The 23,271-nt window shown below is 39.7% G+C and overlaps 1 protein-coding gene across 1 annotated transcript; it reads left to right on the top strand.

The window, feature by feature from the left end:
* The first annotated feature begins 671 nt into the window (after positions 1 to 671).
* On the top strand, positions 672 to 22,997 carry mcoln1a (mucolipin TRP cation channel 1a). Its single transcript, XM_082537283.1, has 14 exons — positions 672 to 828; positions 7,841 to 8,118; positions 8,362 to 8,529; positions 9,457 to 9,613; positions 10,891 to 10,972; positions 11,245 to 11,341; positions 11,738 to 11,837; positions 12,117 to 12,223; positions 17,775 to 17,924; positions 18,039 to 18,140; positions 18,332 to 18,454; positions 19,446 to 19,652; positions 19,838 to 19,968; positions 21,391 to 22,997. Exons 1-14 carry the CDS (start codon positions 798 to 800, stop codon positions 21,425 to 21,427), a joined length of 1,770 nt encoding a protein of 589 aa, XP_082393409.1. The 5' UTR covers positions 672 to 797; the 3' UTR covers positions 21,428 to 22,997.
* Positions 22,998 to 23,271: the final 274 nt, after the last annotated feature.

Here is a 23,271-nt window from a genome sequence, read left to right as displayed (position 1 = left end):
TAAGAAAAATTATCAGTACCGGGACGGTACGAAGGAAATTTCTTTTGCAGTTCGTCTGAAAAGCTGCAGTTGCGCTTTGGCATTTTTGAAACATCACCAGGCGCGCTGTTGCGCCCCGTCTGTCCCGTCTGTGAGGGCAGAACAACATTTTTTTTTTAAGGGCAGAACAACAACACAAAGCAGCACCTCGGGGATGACGTCACACATATGGGTCCTCTGTAGGAAAACCCGGACATTTTCATTAATCTCGAAAATCCCCCCCCTCCCGGACGTCCCGGACAGAACATGAAAAGTGCACATGTCCTGGGAAAAGAGGACGGTTGGTCACGTTATTATAAGCGGGTCAGACCCCATGTCCCTGAAGTGATTGGGCTGTCCTGGACCCACGTGTTCCTTGTTGAGCTTCCGTGATTGGCCATGCCAGAGGGCGCTTCCCATAGTGAGATACTGAGGGAGGTTTGAAAAAAAGAAATAAACTTAAACAAATAATCAAACAATAAAAATTAACCTGAAACAAGAAAACTCTGGAAACGGAAATAAACTAAGCTGAAAGCAAATAGTCAAACGAATTAGAAAATAGAAAATCATATAAACTGTTAAAAATGTCAGCGCGAGAGGGTTCCTGCAGGAGTCACGTGGTCAAAATTGATATAGGTCACGTGCTCTGCACAGAGCGGAAACGCTTTTAGTTTTTAACCTCGTCAGTGATCAACAGTTACAGCTCCCGAGAAAGCACCCGCTTGGCGATAGGTTTAACCGTTTTCTTCACCTATTTATGTATTTTAACAGATAACTACATGGCTACGACAGGACGGAAGGACTCCTCTGGTAATGTAGCGCTAACATTTAACTACTTAATTTATCTTATCCGTAACGACTGTGGTTTTGTTTACTTTGGTTTCTAGTACACTCCCCTGCTGCTGGCTCTTTGCGATGCGTAAATTAGCTTCAACCTGATTTTTTTGTGTTTAAAAGCTAACAGGTAATGAGTTTAAACCTGAGTAACATTGCAACCTCAGACGAAACTGTTTTTCTGCTCTGTCATCTTCTGGGCTGCTAAGTACAGCACTCAGTGTCATCAAGTGGTTTTTGTGTCCAAATGTTCCGCTAACATCAGTTCTTTTTTTTTGCTCCATGACTACATATTTGAATCCTTGTTGACAAAGTGGGATTTTCCTTCTTTTGCTCCTCCATCAGACATGCAACTCGGACATGATATCATGATATACTGCATGTTTAACTCTAAAAGACTAACACAGAAGTTGTTCGGGGCGCTGTTTTAACGCAGAGCATTAAAAACCAATAAATGCAAATCAAAAACACATTATGACACAAAGAGAAAGATCTGCTGTTTTTATTAATTTTGCAACACTGCATTTAATATCTTTGTATTTTGTCATAAGTTTAGCTCGTGTGGATTCATCCTATAATGTCCTTTCTCTAAGATGTATGAACGGTGGGATTATTGGTTAATCTTGAAACTCTGGTAGTTATGTCATTGTTTTCGTTTTTAATGATGTTGATACCTTCAACTGCATGCATTCCAGACTGTAATTACTAGATTATAATAAAATTAGATGCCTTGGTACTAATTAGTAGTTATTGTGAAATCCTCCAATAAAATATCATCCATATGCAGTTTTCAACATAATAATGCCAGTGATAGTGGTCCCTCTAATCATAGTCTCAAGCTAACCTGTGAAGCAAACCTTTCTTCCAATAACTGTCTTCACATTATAGGAAGGGTATGGGGATCAGTACTGGAAGTAACAGAATAAGAAGGTGACAGTCGTAGTGTTCTTGTACATTCTTGTACTTTTGAAACTTTACTTTTTGAAAGCTGTGTGTGGACTGCAAAAGTGTTTAAAGGGAGCACAGCATTTAATTTCATTTGTTTTAAAACTTGATTTACTGACTATTTTGCAGCCAATATGAATCTGCTGATAAATGATGCACTGTTTTTATAGATTAAAATGTACAGCAGTGTATAAAGTTATTTCCAGTGAAGGAAAAGTATTACTTTGGTAATGAAGACTGTCTCCCCAAACCCAGATCAAATCCTGCACTACAACCATGAAGACCACCACCCTTTTTAGCAAACCTATGAAATCAGCATCCGAAGTCTTTCATGCATAGTCACACTGCCTCTGTCTGATAAGCTACTTACATGCATGGTTGAGTCTCTGTTTTCTGATGGATTATTAGTGTGTATAAAATGAAGTACAGCTCCAGTGAGACATGCTGATGAGAATTTTCTAACTGATAGTGAAAGTCTGTTTTTGACCTCAAGAGAAGAAATTTGACTTAACTGAAGTAACCTTTTGAGACTTTCTGACAGTGTTGAAAACTTACAGTAAGCAACAAACCTCAACGAACCTCAACGAGACACATGTTAAATATTCCTAAAATATGTATGAGCAATAACTTAAAATTAAGGATTGTTTCGCCCTCCCCTTGCTGGTGACAAGTTACTCATGTGCACAGACTGTAGTTTCAGGTTGTACATCAGACATCTTCGTGACTTCGTGTACAATATTTCTAGAACTATGATAAACTGTTGAGTTTTTCTAAGCAGTAAAATGACATTAAACTTGTTTTTAGTGGCAGCACCGTGGTGCAGTACTACCATAGTCCTCTCACAGCAAGAAGGTTCTGGATTTGAACCTGCTGACTTGCTGGAGCCTTTTTTTGTGGCATTTGCATGCTTTTCCTGTGTGTGTGGGTTCTGGACAAAGGAATGCCTATTAGGTTGTGATCCTAAATGTATCTGTAATTGTGGGTGTGAGAGCGTGGGGTTATCCACCGATCCACCCATATGACATTCCTGTAAAGAGGAAAAATGGATGGATGTTGAGTTTTTAACTTGTATTTCTTTACCTTCTAGTTTCTCACATATTTGTAACAGAACTTTGAGAGATGGCTATATAAAAAAATTAGCATATAAAACCATTATCAAGGCTTTTTCACTTCCAAAGAAGATAAACCTGAAAAAAATCTTAACCAAATGCTTAAAGTTGACAAGATGGCGCCAGTATGTTCGGCTCGCTGTCACTCCACCTGTTTTCTGTTTGCTGTTCTTGCATCGCCTCCAACTGGTGCAGAACGCTGCTGCTCGCATGCTGACCGGTTCCAAAAAGAGAGACCACATCACTCCGGTCCTCTGCTCTCTCCACTGGCTCCCAGTTGCTTTTAGGATTGATTTTAAAATTTTACTGCTGGTTTTTAAGGTTCTTAACGGTACTGCACCTCCTTACCTGGCAGAGCTTCTTAGCATTTACCGCCCCAGGAGATCTTTGAGGTCAGCAGACCTGATGCTTTTAGATGTTCCCAGGTACAGATTAAAGACTAGGGGAGAGAGGGCTTTTGCTGTGGCTGCACCCAGACTGTGGAACAGTTTACCTCCTCACATCAGATTCTCCACAAGCCTAGGAACTTTTAAAACTGCTCTTAAAACTCACCTCTTCTCATTGGCTTTTAGCAAGGTTTAACTTATTGTTTTAATTTATTGTTTTATCAGTGAGGTGTTTTATGTACTTGCGTTTTATTGTATTTTATATTTGTATTTTATTGTACAGCACTTTGGTCAGCCTTGGTTGTTTTTAAATGTGCTTCATAAATAAACTTGACTTGACTAAAGTTAAGCATATTGCTGCAGAACAAAGACCAATTTAAGTTCACTCATGGATCACTTCCTACGTGCAAAACAACCCTGAACACAGCTGCCAGTCTTTCTGTTTTCATTTAAGATTTATCCTTTAAGTTTTTTTTTATAAGTGGAAGAGTTTGATTCTTAGCCTGTGTGTGGCCTTTTACTTTGGACAACTAGACTAGATCTAAACACTGATATGAGAGATTTCCAGTTTTTGATTGATAGAAAGGCAACTTTATCAGTGTTTCTGCGAGTGCCACAGGCGACAGTGAACCAGAAGAGCCAGATATTTCTATAGATTTCTGCGGCATCTGAGATCCTGTCTTTTAAGTGTCAAATGGGATGGCTTAGTCATTGGCCTGCGCCCACTTTTGTTTGTTTGATTGCTATCTGCCATGTCAATCAATGCACTCCTACGATCATAGATATAAATGAATGCTGCCCCAGTTGTCTGCGTAAAATGTTAAGTTGTTGGATTCTTTTGGATGCTTCACATTCCTCTCACCGAGGCACGCAACCAAAGCCCGGCCTCCTTTCTAGCTGAGATAATTAAAAAACTGTTTCCATCATACTGTGCTAACACCAAATGTTCATTGGTGTGTTATTTATTTAACTTTACAGCCAAAAATTCTCACAGGTTAACTGCAGGTGTTGGTTACAGCAGGAAGTGACCCCTACAAATATGGCTTTGGTTTACTGCAGTTTACCACATGCAGATTCCATAAAATCTCCTTTTACTGTTGATTTCCTAAATTAAGCAATGTATTTTACTCAACCTTAGATATAAAAAAGCAAAACTGTGACATTTAAACTATGACATTGATTTAAATACATCTCAGATATGCTTGTCACTTGAAACAAAAGCATGCGGACTGCTCCTTTAACAGTCCAAGAAGCCATTCATCAATCACCTGTCAAAACTTTCCGCCTGCATCCATGTCAGTAGAAGTAAGACTAACAGCCGTTCTCTCCTTTTGAGGTTTCTTGTTTGTTTACTTTTGTGTCACGGGTAATTACTTGCAAAAAGAGGCTTTTCCTTTCAGGAACGGTAATCTTATAAACAAAGTGAAGGAATATTGCACGACAAACCTGGCGTTATTCCAGCTCCAAACTTTGCTGTGTAAAGTTATTTCGCTGAACTTTCTTCTTACAGGTAATGCTGACTAATACTGGACACAACAGGGTTTACTTCTCCTGTTTTACTTCCCATTTGCAAGAGACACTGCTAAGCTGGTAGTTTGCTCTGCTGACACGTCGAGAATGATTAACAGGTTTTGCCTCCCTAATTCAATCGTGTATGTGATCTTGCAAGTGATCATTTTGAGAAATAACTCATAACTGTCGATTAAAGGTCAGTAAACAGATTACGTAAAGAGTTTTAGGTTTATTGCCACCGTGTTGTTTCCTCAGTATAAAGCGAACAAACTGAATGACCCTGTTCTTTGTTCCTTTCTTTATAATAAGCAGGGTAAGCGAACCAAAAAACATGTGACAAGTATTAGCTGTGATTGGGTCACAGTGTGTGAGTGGGGCTTTTTTTTGTTTGTTTTTTTATAAAGGCAGTGTTAAAACATGATATATTGTCTTGTGGATGAATGGATAGGATTGATTTATTTCAAACATTTAAAAGAATGAAATACAATTGATCTGTATGGACATTCGCAAAACAAAAGTTTTGATTTGTGCATATGCACTTAATATGGACACGTTCTTTGTATCATTTTATATTTGATATTTATTGTATAATTATCTTGTGTGTGTTTGTCTGCAGTATGTAAAAGCTGCTGATTACTGTGAACAGATGAAGTTTTATCATTTTTTTTAAAGCTTCTGGCTCAGTTCAAAGTGCCGATAGAGTCAGGGGTTTTGTTAATTTGCACACGTGCACATTAACACACATTTCACTCAGCTCATCAGAGAAAAGGTTTTCTTTTAAAGTGCATTTATCTAAATTTGATATTAGATACAAGAAGTGCTCGGTCATGGAAACCCATGCCATGAAGCTCCTGGCGCAGTTTTTCTGCTGATGTTAATGCCAGAGTCAGGAGTGTGCTGGTGACATTTACGCACTATGCACCTCTGCACACAGTGACCCCACTCTGTAACTTCATGTGGTCTGCCACTTCATGGCTGAGGTGCTGTAGTTCCTCAATGCTTCCACTTTGCAGTAATACCACTTTCTGTTAATTGTGGAATATGTAGGTGGGAAGAAGTCCGTGAACTGACTTACAGTGGTGGCATCCTTTTATAGTACCACACTCGAATTCAGTGAGCTCTTTAGAGCCACCCCTTCTTTCACAAATGTTTGTAAAGACAGACTGCATGCGTAGATGCTTGATTTTAGACACCTGTGGCAACAGGACTGAAAAACCTGACACAGCTGTACCTGTCTGTCATTGATATATGCTTGCGAAACAGCTGCTATCTGTGATGTTCCAGAACTCTCCATCAGACTTACATTAAGGATTTCATGAGTGTCATAACGTCTCTTTATGTAACTTATCTGATATAACCAGTGTCATAGAAGGAAAAAACTAAACCTGACATCTTGTTTGTGTAATTTCAACTGCAAAAACCCATGACACGTAAACATCACACCACAGTGTGTTTTGCATTTGATATCAAAAGCACCTTATCATCGGGCCGAGGTCAAAATCAGTGTGCCCTTACTTCTCTGTTCTTAGCCGTGGCTAACAAAGTCGGGCCAGATTTATCATCTCTTACCAATCGCAGAAACCAGATACTTGATATCTGCAACGGTCTCTTATGACTCTTTTGGGAGAGCAGTCTCTTCAGGAATATAGAGTTTCAGACTTTCTCACAAACTTTTCTATTTTTTTCTCAAGAAGGAAAAAGTGGAAAGTAAAACTACTCAATAAACCTAAACAGAGTGAATGAATCGGCGTCATTTAAAAAAAACTACGTTAGAGACTAAAAGCTTGTTGGTTATTTGAGAGCAGCATTTCTTCTTTCACATGAGTCTGAATAGACTCTGAGTTGGACAGGTTAGCTATCGTGTGATGCAGAGCTGACCTCACTGAGATAATGAGATCTGAGATAAAGAGAAAGTATTAGACACAATGAGGACTATGATGGGTTCCAAGAAAACCGTGGTGTGTTCAGGAATCTGTTTCTAGAAGTAGTCTGGGGAAGATTAAATCACGTATTCCAGGAAATGATTGCAGTGTTATTCCTGAAGAGAGGACTTTTAGGCCTAGAGGTTCTTTTCAGTCACCAACATTGTAACTGTAAAATGCTGTTAAGTGGAGTTTCATTTACTCAAGCATGGACATTTTATTCAATAGTCAGAAATAACAGAAAATGCATTCATTTCCTAATTTCCTTTTACCAGTCATTTACCAATCATGCTTGGATGCACAGTCAGCCCATAAATGACTGGTCTCAGCTGAAAAAAAACTTAGATATGTGAAATTTGCTCAATTCACATGACGGCTGCTTTCCTTGCAACACGTGGTTGCAAGGAAAGCAGCCCAACTGCTTGATTGCACAAAAAGGAATTTCTGTGTTTTGCATAATTACTTCATTGCCACAATTTATCTTTGCCTTTGCCTTTTTAGCTTATCGTGATTTAAGTTTAGCAGTTAAGTTCATCTTTTTATTTCACCACAACAAGGCATGTTATCATTATAAATAAGCATCTGATATAGATTATATTAAAGTCAATAAAATGCAAAGATTTTTGCGATTATCAAAGTGTTACTGACTGAGAGGAACAAGCTGCGTTTTCAAAAATGAATAAAAAAAACAACTGCATGAAGAGTGAGTAAACTAAAGTAAGTTCAGCAGAAGTTTCCAGTAGTTCGAGAAAAACGCTGCACATGTGGGTTTACCTTTCTTAACATTGATGAATACCAGTCCTCAGATACAATGCTGTGTTATGTGAATAATGAAAACCAGACCTGAAAGATTTCACAGCATGTTCTATTGGACCAAAGTCTGCTTCAGATGTTGGATTTCAGTTCTAGTCTTGCATATATTCTACGCCATTATCAACTAACGTGTTGCATTAGTAGACCAGGTCAGTTTATTGGTAAATTACTGATACATTGGACAATATTTTTTACTGAACAACCAGGGTCTCATTGTAAACTTGTTGGCCAATTTAAAGAGTGTTTTTAAAAAGATATATTTTAGAAAAATTAAAATCTTTTTTTTTTTTTTCCCAATCAGAGCGGGAAAGACTTCCCTCTCCGGTGACTCGCTACGGCTCCACAGACAGCAGTGGCGAGGATGACTATCAAATTAACAGTCATGACAACAACTGTAACCACCACCGGTTTGCCACAGCAGCAGGATGTCACTGGGTCCACGCTGGAGAGGAAGAGGAGGCGATTTGCAGGAAGCTAAAATACTTCTTTATGAGCCCTTGTGATAAATATCATGCCAAGGGGCGCTATCCTTTTAAACTGATCCTGCAGCTAGCCAAAATTTTTTTTGTCACCACTCAGGTACATCATATATTATACTTGGGGGTGCTCTTGATTTGGATACATTTCTGGTTCTGTACATTTTAATGGGAATCACGCTGATGATGTAGAAGTTTCAACATTCACACAAATTGAATATCAAATATGAAACATTATCTGTTTAGGGGCTGTAACAGTAACGCACCACATAAGGGTTTTTTCTTTGTCACAGCTTCTTATCGTCCTCACATCATTCTCTATACCCCGTGCCTGTTTTTGCTGCAGTTGGTGCTGTTTGGCCTCAGTAACCAGGTGGTGGTGACCTTTAAGGAGGAGAACACTATGACCTTCAAGCACATCTTCCTCAAGGACTACGATGAGTCCTCAGATGACTCCTTTGCCGTTTACACACAGCAGGACGTCTACGACCACATCTTCTACGCCGTGGATCAGGTGATAATCTTTTTTTTTTTTTAACTGAAATTTGTAACCGTTTATCTTTATTAAACAACTTTTTAAACAGAATTTCCTGATTAGCCACAGCATGAAAATTTTCTGCTTTATATTATTGAAGTCTCCATCATTCTCCCCAAACATGGGCTAAATTATAAGTCTATGGGAATCATTGTAGCGTGAGTATGGTTTGCTACTGTACTCGCTTTATTCCCATAGATAAACACTGAGTGAAGTTAGAAACTGATCTGCACGAATGTTTGGGTGTGTGGTCCATGTCACAGTGTCCTCCATTTAAATACCAGAATCTGAGATTCTCCAGCCAAACTTTGCATTGCAATAGATCATCAGTGCTATTCACTGCTCACCTGTTCCACACATTCAGTCTTATATACCCAAATTTGACTGTATAAATATGAAAGTAAGCCTCATGAAGTTTTATTACCATGGTTTACAAAATAAGTCACTGTCAAGGATGTCAGCAACGCTGATTAGATCTGCACACAGTGGGTCTGACATACAGCTCACTTCCTGTTTCTCTGCCTGTGCTTTCACGTTATTTCAATGTCACAGTCAAATAAATCTATAGTATGAACGAGGCTAAAAGGTGTTGGTCAGTGAAGACATTACATTATTTGGTTGATAACTAGAAGACAAAGGGCAGAGCCTACACATACAGCACGTGCATAGTTTAGTTGGTGAGCTGTAGAAAGCTGACAACATAAAATCTGACAGTTTTATTTGACTCCAGACAGCAACGCCATTCCCTCGAAGTTAAGTGTTTGACTTTCATTCTTGTATTGATTGTACTGATATTAGCTGAAAGCTAAGACCTGTGTGGCCTGTTTCTATGGAAGCTTGTATTCTCTTCACTTCATAAAACCCAGTGATAATCCTTAATTAGTCTAATCTCATCCTTTTTCCCAGTATCTGGCCTTGCCAGAGACCACAGTGGGACGCTATGCATATGTCTATGACCGTGCCGAGAATGGCAGTGCCCTCTTTCTCTGCCAGCAGTACTACAAGAAGGGACACATCGACCCCGCCAACGACACGTTCAGCATAGACCCCCGTGTCATCAAAGGTAGGCAGCGTGAACTACATTGTACAAAAGAACAGTCTGTACAGTCTGCAGAGTCCTCGCCTCTGCAGACTGCTAATGTGTGAAATTTTTTTTCTCGATGTGACAAGACGTTGGTTCTGTAAAATGACAGTTCACGTTTACTGGTGGCGGGTTGCATATGAAGAGTTTTTGCCTTTGTGTACCAAGTAGTTCAGCAGAGAATTTTGTCAAACACACTCAAAGAAATGAAATCTGGGCTCCCACTTTACAACAATGCAAGAAAAATGCAGAGATTACTACAGAGAGAGAGAGACCAGATTAAAAAAAAAAAAATCTTCTATGGAAAGTGGTTAGGGGCAGGATTTCACACATATTAGAGGTCAAGCAGAGTGTGGTTATTTGCAAAAAGTCCCCAGTTGCATTTGTTGCCTGAGGTGGGCATCACAATGTGTTCTGTCACTTTAAAAGGAAAAGTCTGACTCAGAGGAGCAGCTGTATTACAGAGCAGTACATTCCCCACAGATTTCAAATAATTAAGTTAAATGACTAATGTCTTGTCATTTTTGTCAAGTCATGACTGGTCAATAGATCATAACAGGCTCAACTAATCGTATTTTGGATGTAATAATATGCAACGCAAAGAACTTTCTCTCTCCAAAGCAGAATTTGTTTATCTTGTCGACAATGCAGCTAACTCTTTGGGATTCAGTTTCAAGAAATAAAGTGTTAAATTACAGAAAGTCTATTTTTTTTGTTGATTTACAGAAAACATTCTTTGTCGACCAACTATAAAAACTGAAATCTATAGTAGATTTTTTTTAAAAACAGGAACTTTTCTGTTATTTAATTGTTTAAATAACAGAAAGTAATTTAAACAATGACTTTCTGTCATTTAAACAATGACTAACAAAGTAGGTTGGTGCAGTGTACAGGAGGTCTTTATCAGCAGGGGAAGCTGTAAAGCAATACAGTTAAGTCTGAAATTGCTGTCCTCCTTTCTATAAATGATTAAAATTGAGGGCATTAAAGGGACTACCAGTCACCAGCTTTTCTTGACGTATTACATCAAACATGTGTCATAACGATAGTTCCTATTACAGAAGTTGTTGCACAGCCTAAGAGTTTCTTACTTCCCCATGCCAGTGTCTGTTTCATTTAGTTTATCAACGTTAAGAAAAAAGATTAGCAGTTGAAAAATGATGTTGTGCTTCCTGTATATAAAATAAGAAAGCAAATTCAAGTTTGACAGTAGTTTCTCAGCATGATATTCCTCTCTCTTCTTTGTTTGTAATCTTTAGAGTGTGTTGGCGTGAACCCCATGACGATCCCCCAGGGTCCGCTCACAAGCAACTACAAGAACTTTACACTCAAGTTCCACAAGTACGGCTTCATTTTTCACATGGCTTCGTTTCCTCTTTGTTGACAAGATTATCTAATGATCACATACCTCTGCAGCACACATAGACAAACAAACAAACACAAGCATGTATACAAGGACAGCGACTCAAACCCACAGAGATATGATATGAATCATGTTGTGTTTCTTGTCCTGCATGTGTGCCTCTGGTCATTCTTTTAGTCACCTTGGTTTCATTGTTAGAAATTAGATGTTTTTGTGTTCATTTGTTTGTTTTCTTTTTCTTTTAAAACAGGTTGATTAATGTTACCATAGAGTTCCAGCTGAAGGCAATAAATATCCAGACTATCATCAACAACGAGATCCCAGACTGCTACACCTTTCATATAACAGTGAGTTAAAGACTTTCAGACTCAACACATGCTTGAGCTGTCATATGTCAAGGCTAGAAAAACATTACAGGCTGTGCATTAGAATTTAGTGAGGGTGGTCTTTCCCCATACATCTACCCTTGGAAGAACCCAGAAACTATTCTAATGGTTGTCAAACCAAGTCTTTACTGATATAACTTAGGGTATCGAAGCTACAGGGGGAGGTTGTAGAATATGGGGGAAAGAGTTAAAGTGAAAACAAACAAACCAGCCTCAGCGCAGTCCATTTATGAAACCAGCCGTGTAAGTTTACTCTTTAGTTCCAGTTGACTGCCGCTCGCAAACAGGTTTAAACAGCTGCTGTGCTCGCAGGCTGAGCTGTGTGCGTCATTTAAAACCTTCTTCTCTCTTTTACAGATAGTTCTGGACAACAAGGCTCATAGTGGCAAGGTGAAGATCCGGCTAGATAACCAGGCGTCAATAAAGGAGTGCAAAGACCCGAGCATCTCTGGACAAGGTGAGAAAACAGAAAAGAAGAAGCATCTGTTAGTGGTCATGGGACTACTGTGCAAGTAGTACAGCAAGAAAAATGTGATACCAGTGATGAAACTAGAAACATGTAAGCAAAGGTGTTACAAAATATCACAAAGTTGTTTCTAGTTCACAATAATGAGCCAACAGGAAGTTACAATGAGTGAAGTTATTTATACAGAAGTGTGTAGCAGTAGGCTTAGACTGCAGCCATGAAGAGGAGACAGACTGCTCACATCTTTTTTTTCTCCTCTTTAACCTCCAGTTCAGACGTACGCACGTTTGGCATTTGATATTATTGTGGTTCTGATCTGCATGCTGTCGCTGGTGCTGTGTGGACGCTCCATAATACGAGGCATCATGCTGCAATGGGTAAAGAAAATCTCCAATACAACTTTACTATCACCTGGGGCCACTCACATTAGAGGAACATCAGGTTCTAAGGAAATGTCAGACTAGTAGTGAATAGTAGGTTCTAGAGATGGACCGATCCGATATTACGTATCAGTCCGATACTGACGTAAATTACTGGATCGGATATCGGAGAGAAATAAAAAATGTAATCCGATCCATTAAATATCAAAAAAGCACCTCACAAAACTTGCGACACGGCGTAACTTGGCTCATAACTGTAGCACCCGATAGAGCGGCTGTGTGTATTTGTAGCCTCGCTACCAATCCGGCATTTCATCTCCGAGGAAGTTATCCCAGAGAGAAGTAAAGCAAATGTGTAAGTTCATCTCTGTTTGTAAACCATCCCCGCGTTAAGCTTTACAACCGATATATGGAGCGACTGTCTCTTCTCGCTTCCTCCCTCTCCTGCTGCTACTTCAATCATGAAACTGATTAATGATCAGCTGATCAGCTTTTCTGTCGCGAGTCCGTCTCTCTTGTTTGTTTATTTCCCACTTCGCGCCAGAAAGAGGAAACCAGCGGCTGAACAACAGCAGCACGTTTAAGCTTGATCAGCTGTTGTTAGAATTTATTTACGATCTACACCAGGATCCTTTTCTACGTAGCTGACAGCTGGTAACTGTGCAGGGGCAGATCTAGCAAAGTTTAGCCAGGGGGGCCGATAGCGCATGAACAGGGAAAATGGGGCACAAAGACATACTTTTCTTTCTTATTCTCATTTAAAATGTCTAGCTTTTATAAATAATTATCCGAATCTTACACCCAAAGTTTTAATCTTATGTAAAATATATAGAAGTCCATTACTGTATATAGTAACTATTAAGTCTAATATACCCTAGTAAGCTATAGTACCTTTTCCTTTGGGAAGGCTGTGCAGTCTGCAATTCTGTTGAAGAAAGATGTTGAATCTATTTAATTATTCTTGAAAAATATTTTATTTCTGTGCATTTTTTTTTCACACTGCATCAAATTAAAGTTGATTATGTCAATTAAGCATCATGAGGTGGAGGGTGGTTCCCTATTTCTTTTATTTTTTATTTTTATTTTTTATTTTTTGCTGGGAGTTTTAGAGCCCTATTAGTTAGGTTGCTTACTAGGGGTGCAACGATACTCGTATCGATATTGAACCGTTCGATACAGTGCTTTCGGTTCGGTACGCATATGTATCGAACAATACAAAATTTGTAATTTATTTTATCAACTTTCCTTCTGATGATGCTGTCTGTGTTGAGCGCTCAGTGAATCTGCGTTCGACTACTCTGCCTAGGCTGCACTGTGGAGCGCAGATCCACTGAGCGTTCAACACAAACAGCAGAAGGAAGAGCGCAGGGCAAGCTAGCGAGACAGAAGTTAAGCTCTCCTGGCAACATGGCAAATTGAACCTCCCCCACCCTCATTCAGATCTGGCGTTTGGAATTATTTTGGTTTTCATGTGACGTATGACCCTGAAGGTAAGCGCGTCATGGACTAAAGTAAAACAGTATGTCGGATGTGCCACGCAATGCTCAATTACATGGGTGGGAACTAGTGTGTTAGCGCAGTTAGCTCGTTAACGTGTTGGCCGTCTAGCCCCACGCAGGGGTAGCCGTTAATGGAGATTTGCCGTGTTGTGGTGTTAACGAGATTAACGCTGACAGCACTAGTGGTAACACAACGAATATGACTGCACATTTACGCCGACATCATCCTAGTGCAAAGACAAAAACAACAAGCATGCTACTAACTTTACCCGAGTCATTTAGACAGCCGTTAGCACATGATTCTCCTTATGGGGACCTGATATGTTTAATATTGTGGCGAGCTCAGACAAGGAGGAGACGGAGGTATCGTTTGGTCTCGCTCTCACATCTGCAGAAGAACACTCCCGCTAGCTAACTGCTCAGCGCGGCAACCGCACAGCAACAACATCAACAACACACAGGGCGCCCTCTGACCCCGGAAGGACACACCGTCGCAGCGAGAAGGCGTCACCCGTCACTATGGCAACATAAACAAAACATAACTGTACAAACAGAACCCCGAACAGCCCTGATCCGCTACATAGCCCCCCACCTAAGGGGTCAGTCGTCCCCGACGACCCCATTGCCCCACACAAAGTCCTGCAAATGTCCAATTGCCTTCTTTTGGCGCACCGGCCGGTCACGACCGGCGGGGGAAAAGTCACTCGGGTCAGAACATGGGGTGCCACCATCATCCCACTTCTGACACCAATGTGGCGAGCTCAGACAACGAGGAGACGGAGGTGTCGTTTGGTCTTGCTTCCCGTGAGCTAGCCAGGGAGCACAGCCGTTTATTGAAATCTGTAGAAGAACACTGCCGCTAGCTAACTGCTCAGCGCGGCAACCGCCCAGCAACAACAACAACACACAGGGCGCCCTCTGACCCCGGAAGGACACACCGTCGCAGCGAGAGGGCGTCACCCGTCACTATGGCAACATAAACAAAACATAACTGTACAAACAGAACCCCGAACAGCCCTGACCCGCTACAATATGCTGCTGAGAATATAGCCCAGAAGAAGCGGATAGTATAGCTTTTATTTTGGAAAGAGACATTTCTCTGTAATAAACTCTCTTTTCCAAAGATGAGTGATTCCTCAATCAGATACAGGGCTCGCAAAATCACTAGCCCGACGTACCGTGGCTAGCGATTTTTCCAGTCGGGCTACCAAAATCTATCTCTGCCCTGCCCGTCGGGCTATTGTAGGAAGGAAAAATATATGTCAATGCTTTTGCATTCTTTCAGAAATGTAGCTGGGTAATGATGTCATTGGCATCGGTGAGCCACTGTCAATATGTGACATATTGAAGTCGCGTTTGAATTTGTGCATGTTTTTTGCTTTCACTTTGCAATCGCGCGAACTGTGTATAGAGAGCGACAGCACTGATCTGTGAGTGATGATAATTTGTGCACCAATTCCTCTGACATCGTCTTATCAATCTTAGCTTACTATGCAAACATGACAAGTGAAATCTCCCGCAGCTTAAACATGTGAGAGGTTGATCGCGCAGAGAATCGCTGACCGTTATGTGTGTGTGTGTGTGTGTGTGTAAAAGCAGCAGGATATATATTTTAGTTCTGCTGAGCCAAATAAGACAGGTCAGGGTGAAGAAGTGACAGCCAAAGAAAAGCTTACCACAAAACGGAAAAGTTATGACAAATCAGACTATAAGGCAAAAAGAAAGTGCAGCTTTATGGTTTCATGGACAAAAGAATTTCTGTGGCTGCAATATGATGAGCTAAATAACCGGGGCTGCACATAACTTCTTATCTGGTGCCCGTCTTTTATTTTGACAGCGAATGCGCACATGCGGACCACTTATGTGCACCCGTGTAAATAACATAATGTTCTGCCGGGTGTGTTGTTGGTTTTCTCTCGATTTCTGAGTCGACAAGCGCCTTTGTTACTGGGACCAGTCATTTTAAGAAAGGCCCCCATTAGAACCATGAGAAATGCAAGAAATGCATTATTGCTCAGTCTGCAATATCTTTCCCAGAACAAACACCAATTGCAAATAACATACTAAAAATAAACCTGAAAATCAGTTTAAAACAGCGTACTATGTTGCAAAGAGTGAACTAACACTGGCAAAATTTAGCAGTCTTTGCAAACTTCAAAAAGCAAATGGCCTCGATCTTGGTTCCACTTGTCTCTTACCCGTGGCTTCAGTGGAAATTTCAAATTCAGGATCTGACACAGACTGATTCATGTTCTACACAGTTCTTACAAGTTCATAGAAATTTCTGTTCAATTAGAACCAAGTATTTGAGTTGATGATTGTAATTTTTATACAATGTTGTAATTTGTTTTTCAACAATTTTTTGATTAATGTTTTGTTTCCTTTACAATATTATACATTAAAGGAAACAAAACAAGAAACAAAACATCAATCAAAAAATTACTCTCTTTTTTTATTCGGGCTACTTACATTTATTTTGGGCTACCAAAAACTGAAGAGTCCCTGCCCGAAGGGCTACCAGGGATTTTGAAATTTTAAGAGCCCTGAGATATATTTCTTTTTTTAATTACTTTTGTTTCAGCAACATTAAATTTAAAAACTGTACTTTTGAGTTAAAATATATATTTATAATTTTAATAAATGACAAAAATATCGAACCGTAACACCAAAGTATCGAACTGAACCGTGAATTTTGTGTATCGTTGCACTCCTATTGCTTACTCTTTAAAATACCAGAATAGGGAGGATGGTGCAGGTTTAAGTTTATTAGATTGATCAGTATTGCTGAACTATGAAATATTTTGCGTGCAGTGCATTTTTTGCATACAGGTATAACAGAATAGCTTCAGTGGTTTTTTTTTTTTGTTGGTTTTTTTACTTGAGTATGAACTTATACAAAAAGCAGCAAGATATAAAAAAAAAAAACGGGTTTATTGATTAAAAAACACACTATATCGGATTCATATTGGTATCGGCAGATATCCAAATTTATGATATCGGTATTGGACATGAAAAAGTGGTATCGTGCCATCTCTAGTAGGTTCTCATTCTAACCTTTAAATGTTTTTCTTGAATAATTTTGTGAAAGCTTATAGTAGCCTGACTGGGGATCCATATTGTATTAGGGATGAGTTTCAGTAATTGATTTATTGATTAAAATCGATTTTAGCTTTAACAAACCATATCGATTCATTAAAATCCTGAATCGATTTTTAAATATTAATATATTTTGCCAGAAACGCCAGAATCTCAGGTTAAACCTCACAAAACGATTTCAACAACCACCAAACAGCTAAAATAGCAAACGAGAGCAGGTAAACAGATTCCGTAAAAAGATGTGAACACAAAGCGTGGACCCGACGCATCAGAATCCGTGAGATGTTGGCTTTCTCACCCGGCGCCACGTACGATTCCGATTCGTACAGAGCTCTCTCTCTCCCTCTCTCAGTTTAATTTGAGAGCAGTTTCCCATCTAAAAAGCTCAATTTTCTGCATTTTTCACTTCCTTATTACCCAACAGTCTACCGTTGTGTACAGCACTGTCGGCCACTGTTTAGGTTTTTTTTTGTTTTGTTTGGTTTGGGTTTTTTTTATGACTTCCGACAAGAAAGCCTCATTTCTGCTGTTCAAAACCTGTGTAACTTTGCTCTGCTTCACTTCAGCAGCATCAGGTTCATATACTGAGTCATGGTTTTCTTCCGTTTTTGTTCTACTGCAGAATATTTTCAAAGTTGTCTGCTATAAAAAGTCAGGCCAAGAAAATCTCCTTCATGTTCTTCTGTGTTTTTTGCTCACTTACTTTGACACAAACGCATCTGCTGTGATGCTCACACCTCTGATGAAGTGTCAGTACTGATAAATGATCAGAATTATAATATTTCTGACTGTTTGAGGCAAAATTTCCCGATTTAAATCGAATCGAAATCGTGGCTCGAATCGATTTGGGACCTTGCGAATCGGAATCAAATCGATTCTAAAAGTCAGTGACGATATTGTATTCTACTGATGTGTGTAAACATGGCTAATCTCTCTTTCTCTTTGCTCTGCAGGAGTTTGTGAAGTTCTTTAAGACGACGCTAGATCGTAAAGTGTGCTGGGGAGACCGGCTTGAGTTTATTAACGGCTGGTATATCCTCCTCATCATCAGTGACATCTTCACAATCACTGGCAGTTTCATCAAAATCGGCATCGAGACAAAGGTCTAATATCAGCTTTAGTTTTGGGGGGTTTTGTTTTAGCGTTGACACACATTAACATGTACATGTAGTCTTAGCTTTTTTTAAAAGCCGATTCCTTTGGGTTTTTCCCAACAGAATATATCCTCCTATGACCTCTGTGCCATCCTATTGGGAACCTCCACTCTCTTAGTGTGGGTGGGAGTCATTCGCTACCTCACATTCTTCCAGAAGTACAATGTAAGTTGCAGATGTGCTGGTGCACAGCTTCTGATAACATTGTTACATGCTGCTGATTTAATAACTTGTGAGAAAGTGAGAAGTTCCTCCTGTGGGTTGATGTAATGTAGAAAGCCATTTAATTTAGTGTCTCTGGGCTCTCTCACACTGTAATTTGATCTGTGTTGTGTTTCTGCACCTCCCTGCTGCAGATCCTTATCGTGACACTTCGAGCAGCTTTCCCCAATGTTATTCGGTTCTGCTGCTGTGTGGCTGTCATCTATCTGGGCTACTGCTTCTGTGGCTGGATCGTCCTGGGACCATACCATGTCAAGGTGAATTAAATGTGGGAAAAACTCAATGTCAAAAACTTGTTTCCACTCCTTGGAATTTTAAGTTTTCCTTTCGAAGTTTTAGTTCACTTGCACCGACCAGGGATAACATTATGACCACTCACAGGTGACGTGAATAACTGATAGTGGGTGGGATATGAATGTTGATGCAGTAGAAGCAGGAAAAATGGCAAACTGTAATGAAAGAAGGTGTCTTGGTCTCGTGAATGACATCTTTTTTTTCACATCTAGTTGATGGCCGGGTGTGTGTGCGTCACTTACCTGGGGAACACCTGGCACCATGATTTAAATGTGCCAGGTGTTTGCCTTTGCCTTATTCTCACTATGAGAATAAGGCAAGGCTGACGGAGGCAGTGTGATGTTTGGGCAATGTTCTGCTGGGAAACCTTGGGTGGTGCCACAAAGCAAACAGGGTTCAGGAATGAGTTTGAGGTGTTGGCTTGGCCTCCAAATTCCCCCTATCTCAACCCAGTTCAGCATCTGTGGGATTTGCTGGAAAAACAAGTCTGATCCATGGAAGCTCCGCCTCAAAACTTAAAGGATCTGCTGCTAACATCTTGGTGCCAGATACCAGCGCACATGTGCTGGGGTCTGGTGGTGTCTTACCAGGTCAGGGCTGTTTTGGCAGCAAAAAGAAGAACAGCACAATCTTAGGCAGGGGGTCATGACGTTATGTCTGATCGGTGTATATGAGTAAATGTGAACACACAAAACGTGCCTATTTAAAAAAAAAAATTTTAGTAGGCCACACAAATGCCATTCAGCAATAATATCTAAGTTGTGTAACAGAGAAGATAATTAAACAGTTTTGGACTTCCTTCTTTCTTTCGGACATTTCTCCGTCCACTGAGTAAATCAGTGGAACAGAAACATGAACTACAGTTTATTCTGACTTTTAAACTGCTTTCAAAAACTTGACCTTTTCTCTTAACTTTGATAATTAAAATACCTTTTTTAAAATATATATTTACAGTTCCGCTCTCTGTCCATGGTGTCCGAGTGTCTGTTCTCCCTCATTAACGGCGACGACATGTTCGTGACGTTCGCAGAGATGCAGGAGACCAGTCCTCTAGTGTGGCTGTTTAGCCAGGTTTACCTGTACACCTTCATCTCCCTCTTCATCTACATGGTGCTGTCTCTGTTCATCGCTCTCATCACAGGAGCGTACGAGACCATCAAGGTAGGAAATCGCTGCCTATAAAAAGGATCCGTTTATTTACAATGTGTAGAATCACTCAGTCTGCATTACAAAGAGCTCACCGTAGCATCCAAACTGTTGCTTCTGTATTTACTGTGGACTACAAATAAAGAGCAGAAAAGTAACAGTAGTGTCTTTTTTGTTGTTGTTGTTGTTGATTTCCACAGCATCAAACCCAAGAACCAATCCACATAACAGATCTGCACGCCTTCATAGCAGAGTGCACAGATGCACCGAATTCTGGGAAGTTCAGAGGTTTGGAGACTTCACCTTGCTCCTTCTTCTGCTGCTGTGACAGGTGAGTGAGTCTCCTGTGACCCCCCTGAAAGCTTAAACATATACATTAAATTAACATAATGCTACATTTCTAAAGACCAAAGCAGATAAATGCGACAGCGGGCTTTATTAAACAACCACAAAACCTGTGAAGTCTGACTCCCTAATTTAAGCTGACAGCACAAAAATATCAACCTCACAATTATGTCGCAAAGTAAGTTGATTACATTTTTGGCTGCTGATGAGGAGAAAAAGAGAGAGAAAGACGATATTTCTCTACCATTTATACTGGTGTTAATTATCAGGCTCTGACCAAGCACACTGGAAGGAAATCAGGTCATTTTCTCTTTCCTCACTTTTATACATCCTTTGTCCTATTTACATCTAGTTCTCCTGGTATCCTGTTCTCATGTCTTAGTCTTTCCAAACACATATTCAAATCAATTTTGTTCATATAGCACCAAATTTACTCAACAGTCACCTCAAGGTGCTTTAATTGGTAAGATAAAGACACTAAAATAATACAGAGAAAACCCCGACAACCAGATGACCCCCCCCCCCATGAGCAAGCACTTTGGCGACAGTGGGAAGGAAAAATCCCTTTTAAGAGGAAGAAACCTTCAGTAGAACCATGCAATGTGAACAGAGAAAGGAGGTGAGGTAATCAAAGTGCAAACAGTAGTTACTTTGTTAAATCCCAACTACTGTTTTTTTATGATCTTAGTCCCAGGGATGGGGGTTTAAATGTTTAAGAGTCCTCCTCCTGATATGTGTGTGTTTCAGGTTTGTGCTGTGCCTCCTTTTATAGATGAACACTTCCACAACGAATAAACCTTTGCTTCATAGGTTATAGCTCAGGAACAAGATAAGAAGGCACAAATTAGAGACATAAAAAAGCCTGAACACATATTTAACAATAAAAAAAAAATGCTTAGTTTGGCCAGCAGAGGGAGCATATTTAGGTCCTTAAAATCCTTAAAATGATCAGCACTGAAAAAGACGTAAAGTTGCATACATGATTATGAACACACCAATATTTTATCCTTAATTTTAAAAACATAATACAGTTTTCAGCTCGATTTTTTTAAAATAACATAGTGCAGTGGTTTACCTAATCACCTAACACGCAACCTAACCCGGTTCAGGTTCAGTCCTGGGAAGAGACACGGATGCCTTTGGAGTTTTTGGGAATGACAACCACTGTAAAAATAAATATTTAAACCAAAAATCTGCTAAATCAAACATTCCTGCTGTGGTGAAAGTTGCTTTCTTACAATACTCTACATCATATCACGTCAAAAATGCGTCCGTGAATATCGTGTTGTTTTTGTTAAAATTGTTAAAATATGTCCCGTAAATATTACCATAAGAAACTGTAATTACAGAGATAATAATATTAAACATCCTAACTGTAGTAAATCATCAAACCTTATTTTCCCCTCAGAACAACCACGTATGAAGATGTCCTGCTGGTGAACTGAAATCAACCTCACCAATCTCTGAAACCTCACTAGCCTCCCCTGCTGACCAGTGGGGCACACTGCATCCACCCAACACCCGGTGTCTCCGTGTATCTGGGTCAAACCAAACGACTGTTCCAAAGTGGGAGTTGCGATTGGCTGGAACTGCGCTCTGCAGAGGAAACGTGGAACAGATGAAGAGCTGGGCCTTTTCCTCTGTATGAACAGCAGCATCGAAGAAGGCTATTGCACAGACATTTCTCTTGGTTCTAGTGTGTTTTTTTTGAAACATTATTCAGTATTTTTTAATATATCTGGTGTATTTTATGCTCACCCAGACTAGGAACTCTTTGGTGCTGTCTATGTTTTGTTTTTTGTTTGTTTTACTTTTGAAGTATTTCAAATCGGTTGGCTCCTGAGGAGGAGACTCTTAAAATTAGATATTTATATCATATTCAGCAACATTTTATTGTACAGAACTCGTTTTAAAAATTTAAATAATCTAATATCTCTTAAATTAGCCAAAGCTAATTTGCTAGCTGGAGAATCATGACATGACATTTAAACAGAACAGGACAAAAAAATCCCCCATGTGATTGTTTTTACAGAGTTCCAAAACATATCAGGAAACGCAGATGGGCGTTCGGCTTGGAATTGATTCATTTTCTTTGTGAGCTGCACATTTATTAGAAAGTTTCGACCAGTGTCATTAGCGGCGGCTGTGCTGCATCATGTTGCCTTCAAATGTAGATCCCAGTTTATTTCATTTTTATTGCTTCGTTTTCTTTCAGTAATGATCAGGGTAATGGGACGCAATCGTTCACTAACAAAGCACTTAGCTTTTGCCTGACCTTGGCTGCAGTTTCTTCTTCAGACCCACATTTTTTTTAATGAAGCTGAAGTATTAAAAAGAAACTCGGTCTATCAAAAGTGCTGCACCCCTGTTTGTAGACTGCGTTGATGACCATTAGCAAACTGGATCTGACTTATTTTAAGCACAATAAGTAGCTCTAAGTAAAGCGGAGTCTGGTTTGGGAGAGATGACAAGAAAGAAAACAACAGATTGTCCTGTTTTAGTGGCTTGCTCTGCTTTTTTTTGTTGTTTGTTGCCTTCATAATGATGTCTCTAACTGCTGCCTACTGACTTGATCTTTAGTAGAAACTTGAATAATGTATGTTTGTTTGTCTTTTTATCGCAAAAAAACGCACAATAGTTTAAGGAGTTTTTAAGTCTGGACTCCAAATACCATTTAGCGAGAGGAGCTATGGGTCAAGGAGGAGTAGGTAAATGAAGTATAAGATGTTTTTTTCAGCCTTTTCATTTTCTGCCTGAAACACCAGCAGAGTAAATTGTAAGCTAAATATACAGATGGACTTTGGATTTCCATGGACAACATGTCTAAATTATAGATAACTTTAAATGTTGCATCTTGTGTTTCCCTGGAGTTTTTTTTATCTTGTTTTTGTTTTGTGTTGTTGTGTTTGTTTTTTATGAATTACCTGCACTTGAACTGTACTTGTGAGGGACAACACGTAGTGTGACCTGTCATACTTGTCAAACTACTGATTAAATTTTCCTGGTCTGATCTAAGTCAACAAGCTGTTTCCTGCTGTTCCACCTAACCATCAGCAGAGGGAGGAAGTAGTTCATGTGTCGGGATGGTGATTCACGCAACCTTGCATGATCGTGTGTGTGTGTGTGTGTGTGTGTGTGTGTGTGTGTGTGTGTGGACATTTTTACCAAGATTACTCAAAAGCTACACTTAGATTTCAATCTTATTGTCATTAAATACACACCAAGTGTACAAGGGATAAAATAACATTCCAACTGGTACAACACAGGATTTAAAAAAAACAAACAAAAA

The sequence above is a fragment of the Aulonocara stuartgranti genome (genome assembly GCF_965226115.1).
Source record: "Aulonocara stuartgranti genome assembly, chromosome: 6".
NCBI lineage: Eukaryota > Metazoa > Chordata > Actinopteri > Cichliformes > Cichlidae > Aulonocara > Aulonocara stuartgranti.
The sequence above is the reverse complement of the archived record's forward strand: the minus strand, read 5'-3'. Positions and strand labels throughout refer to the sequence as shown.

Bases quoted from the DNA above. Each gene is read 5' to 3' on its own strand.
- mcoln1a (XM_082537283.1), top strand. From the start codon at position 798: ATGGCTACGACAGGACGGAAGGACTCCTCTG. The intron at 8,530-9,456 runs GTGATAATCTTT...CCTTTTTCCCAG, and splicing joins TCTTCTACGCCGTGGATCAG to TATCTGGCCTTGCCAGAGAC. The intron at 9,614-10,890 runs GTAGGCAGCGTG...TGTAATCTTTAG, and splicing joins AGACCCCCGTGTCATCAAAG to AGTGTGTTGGCGTGAACCCC.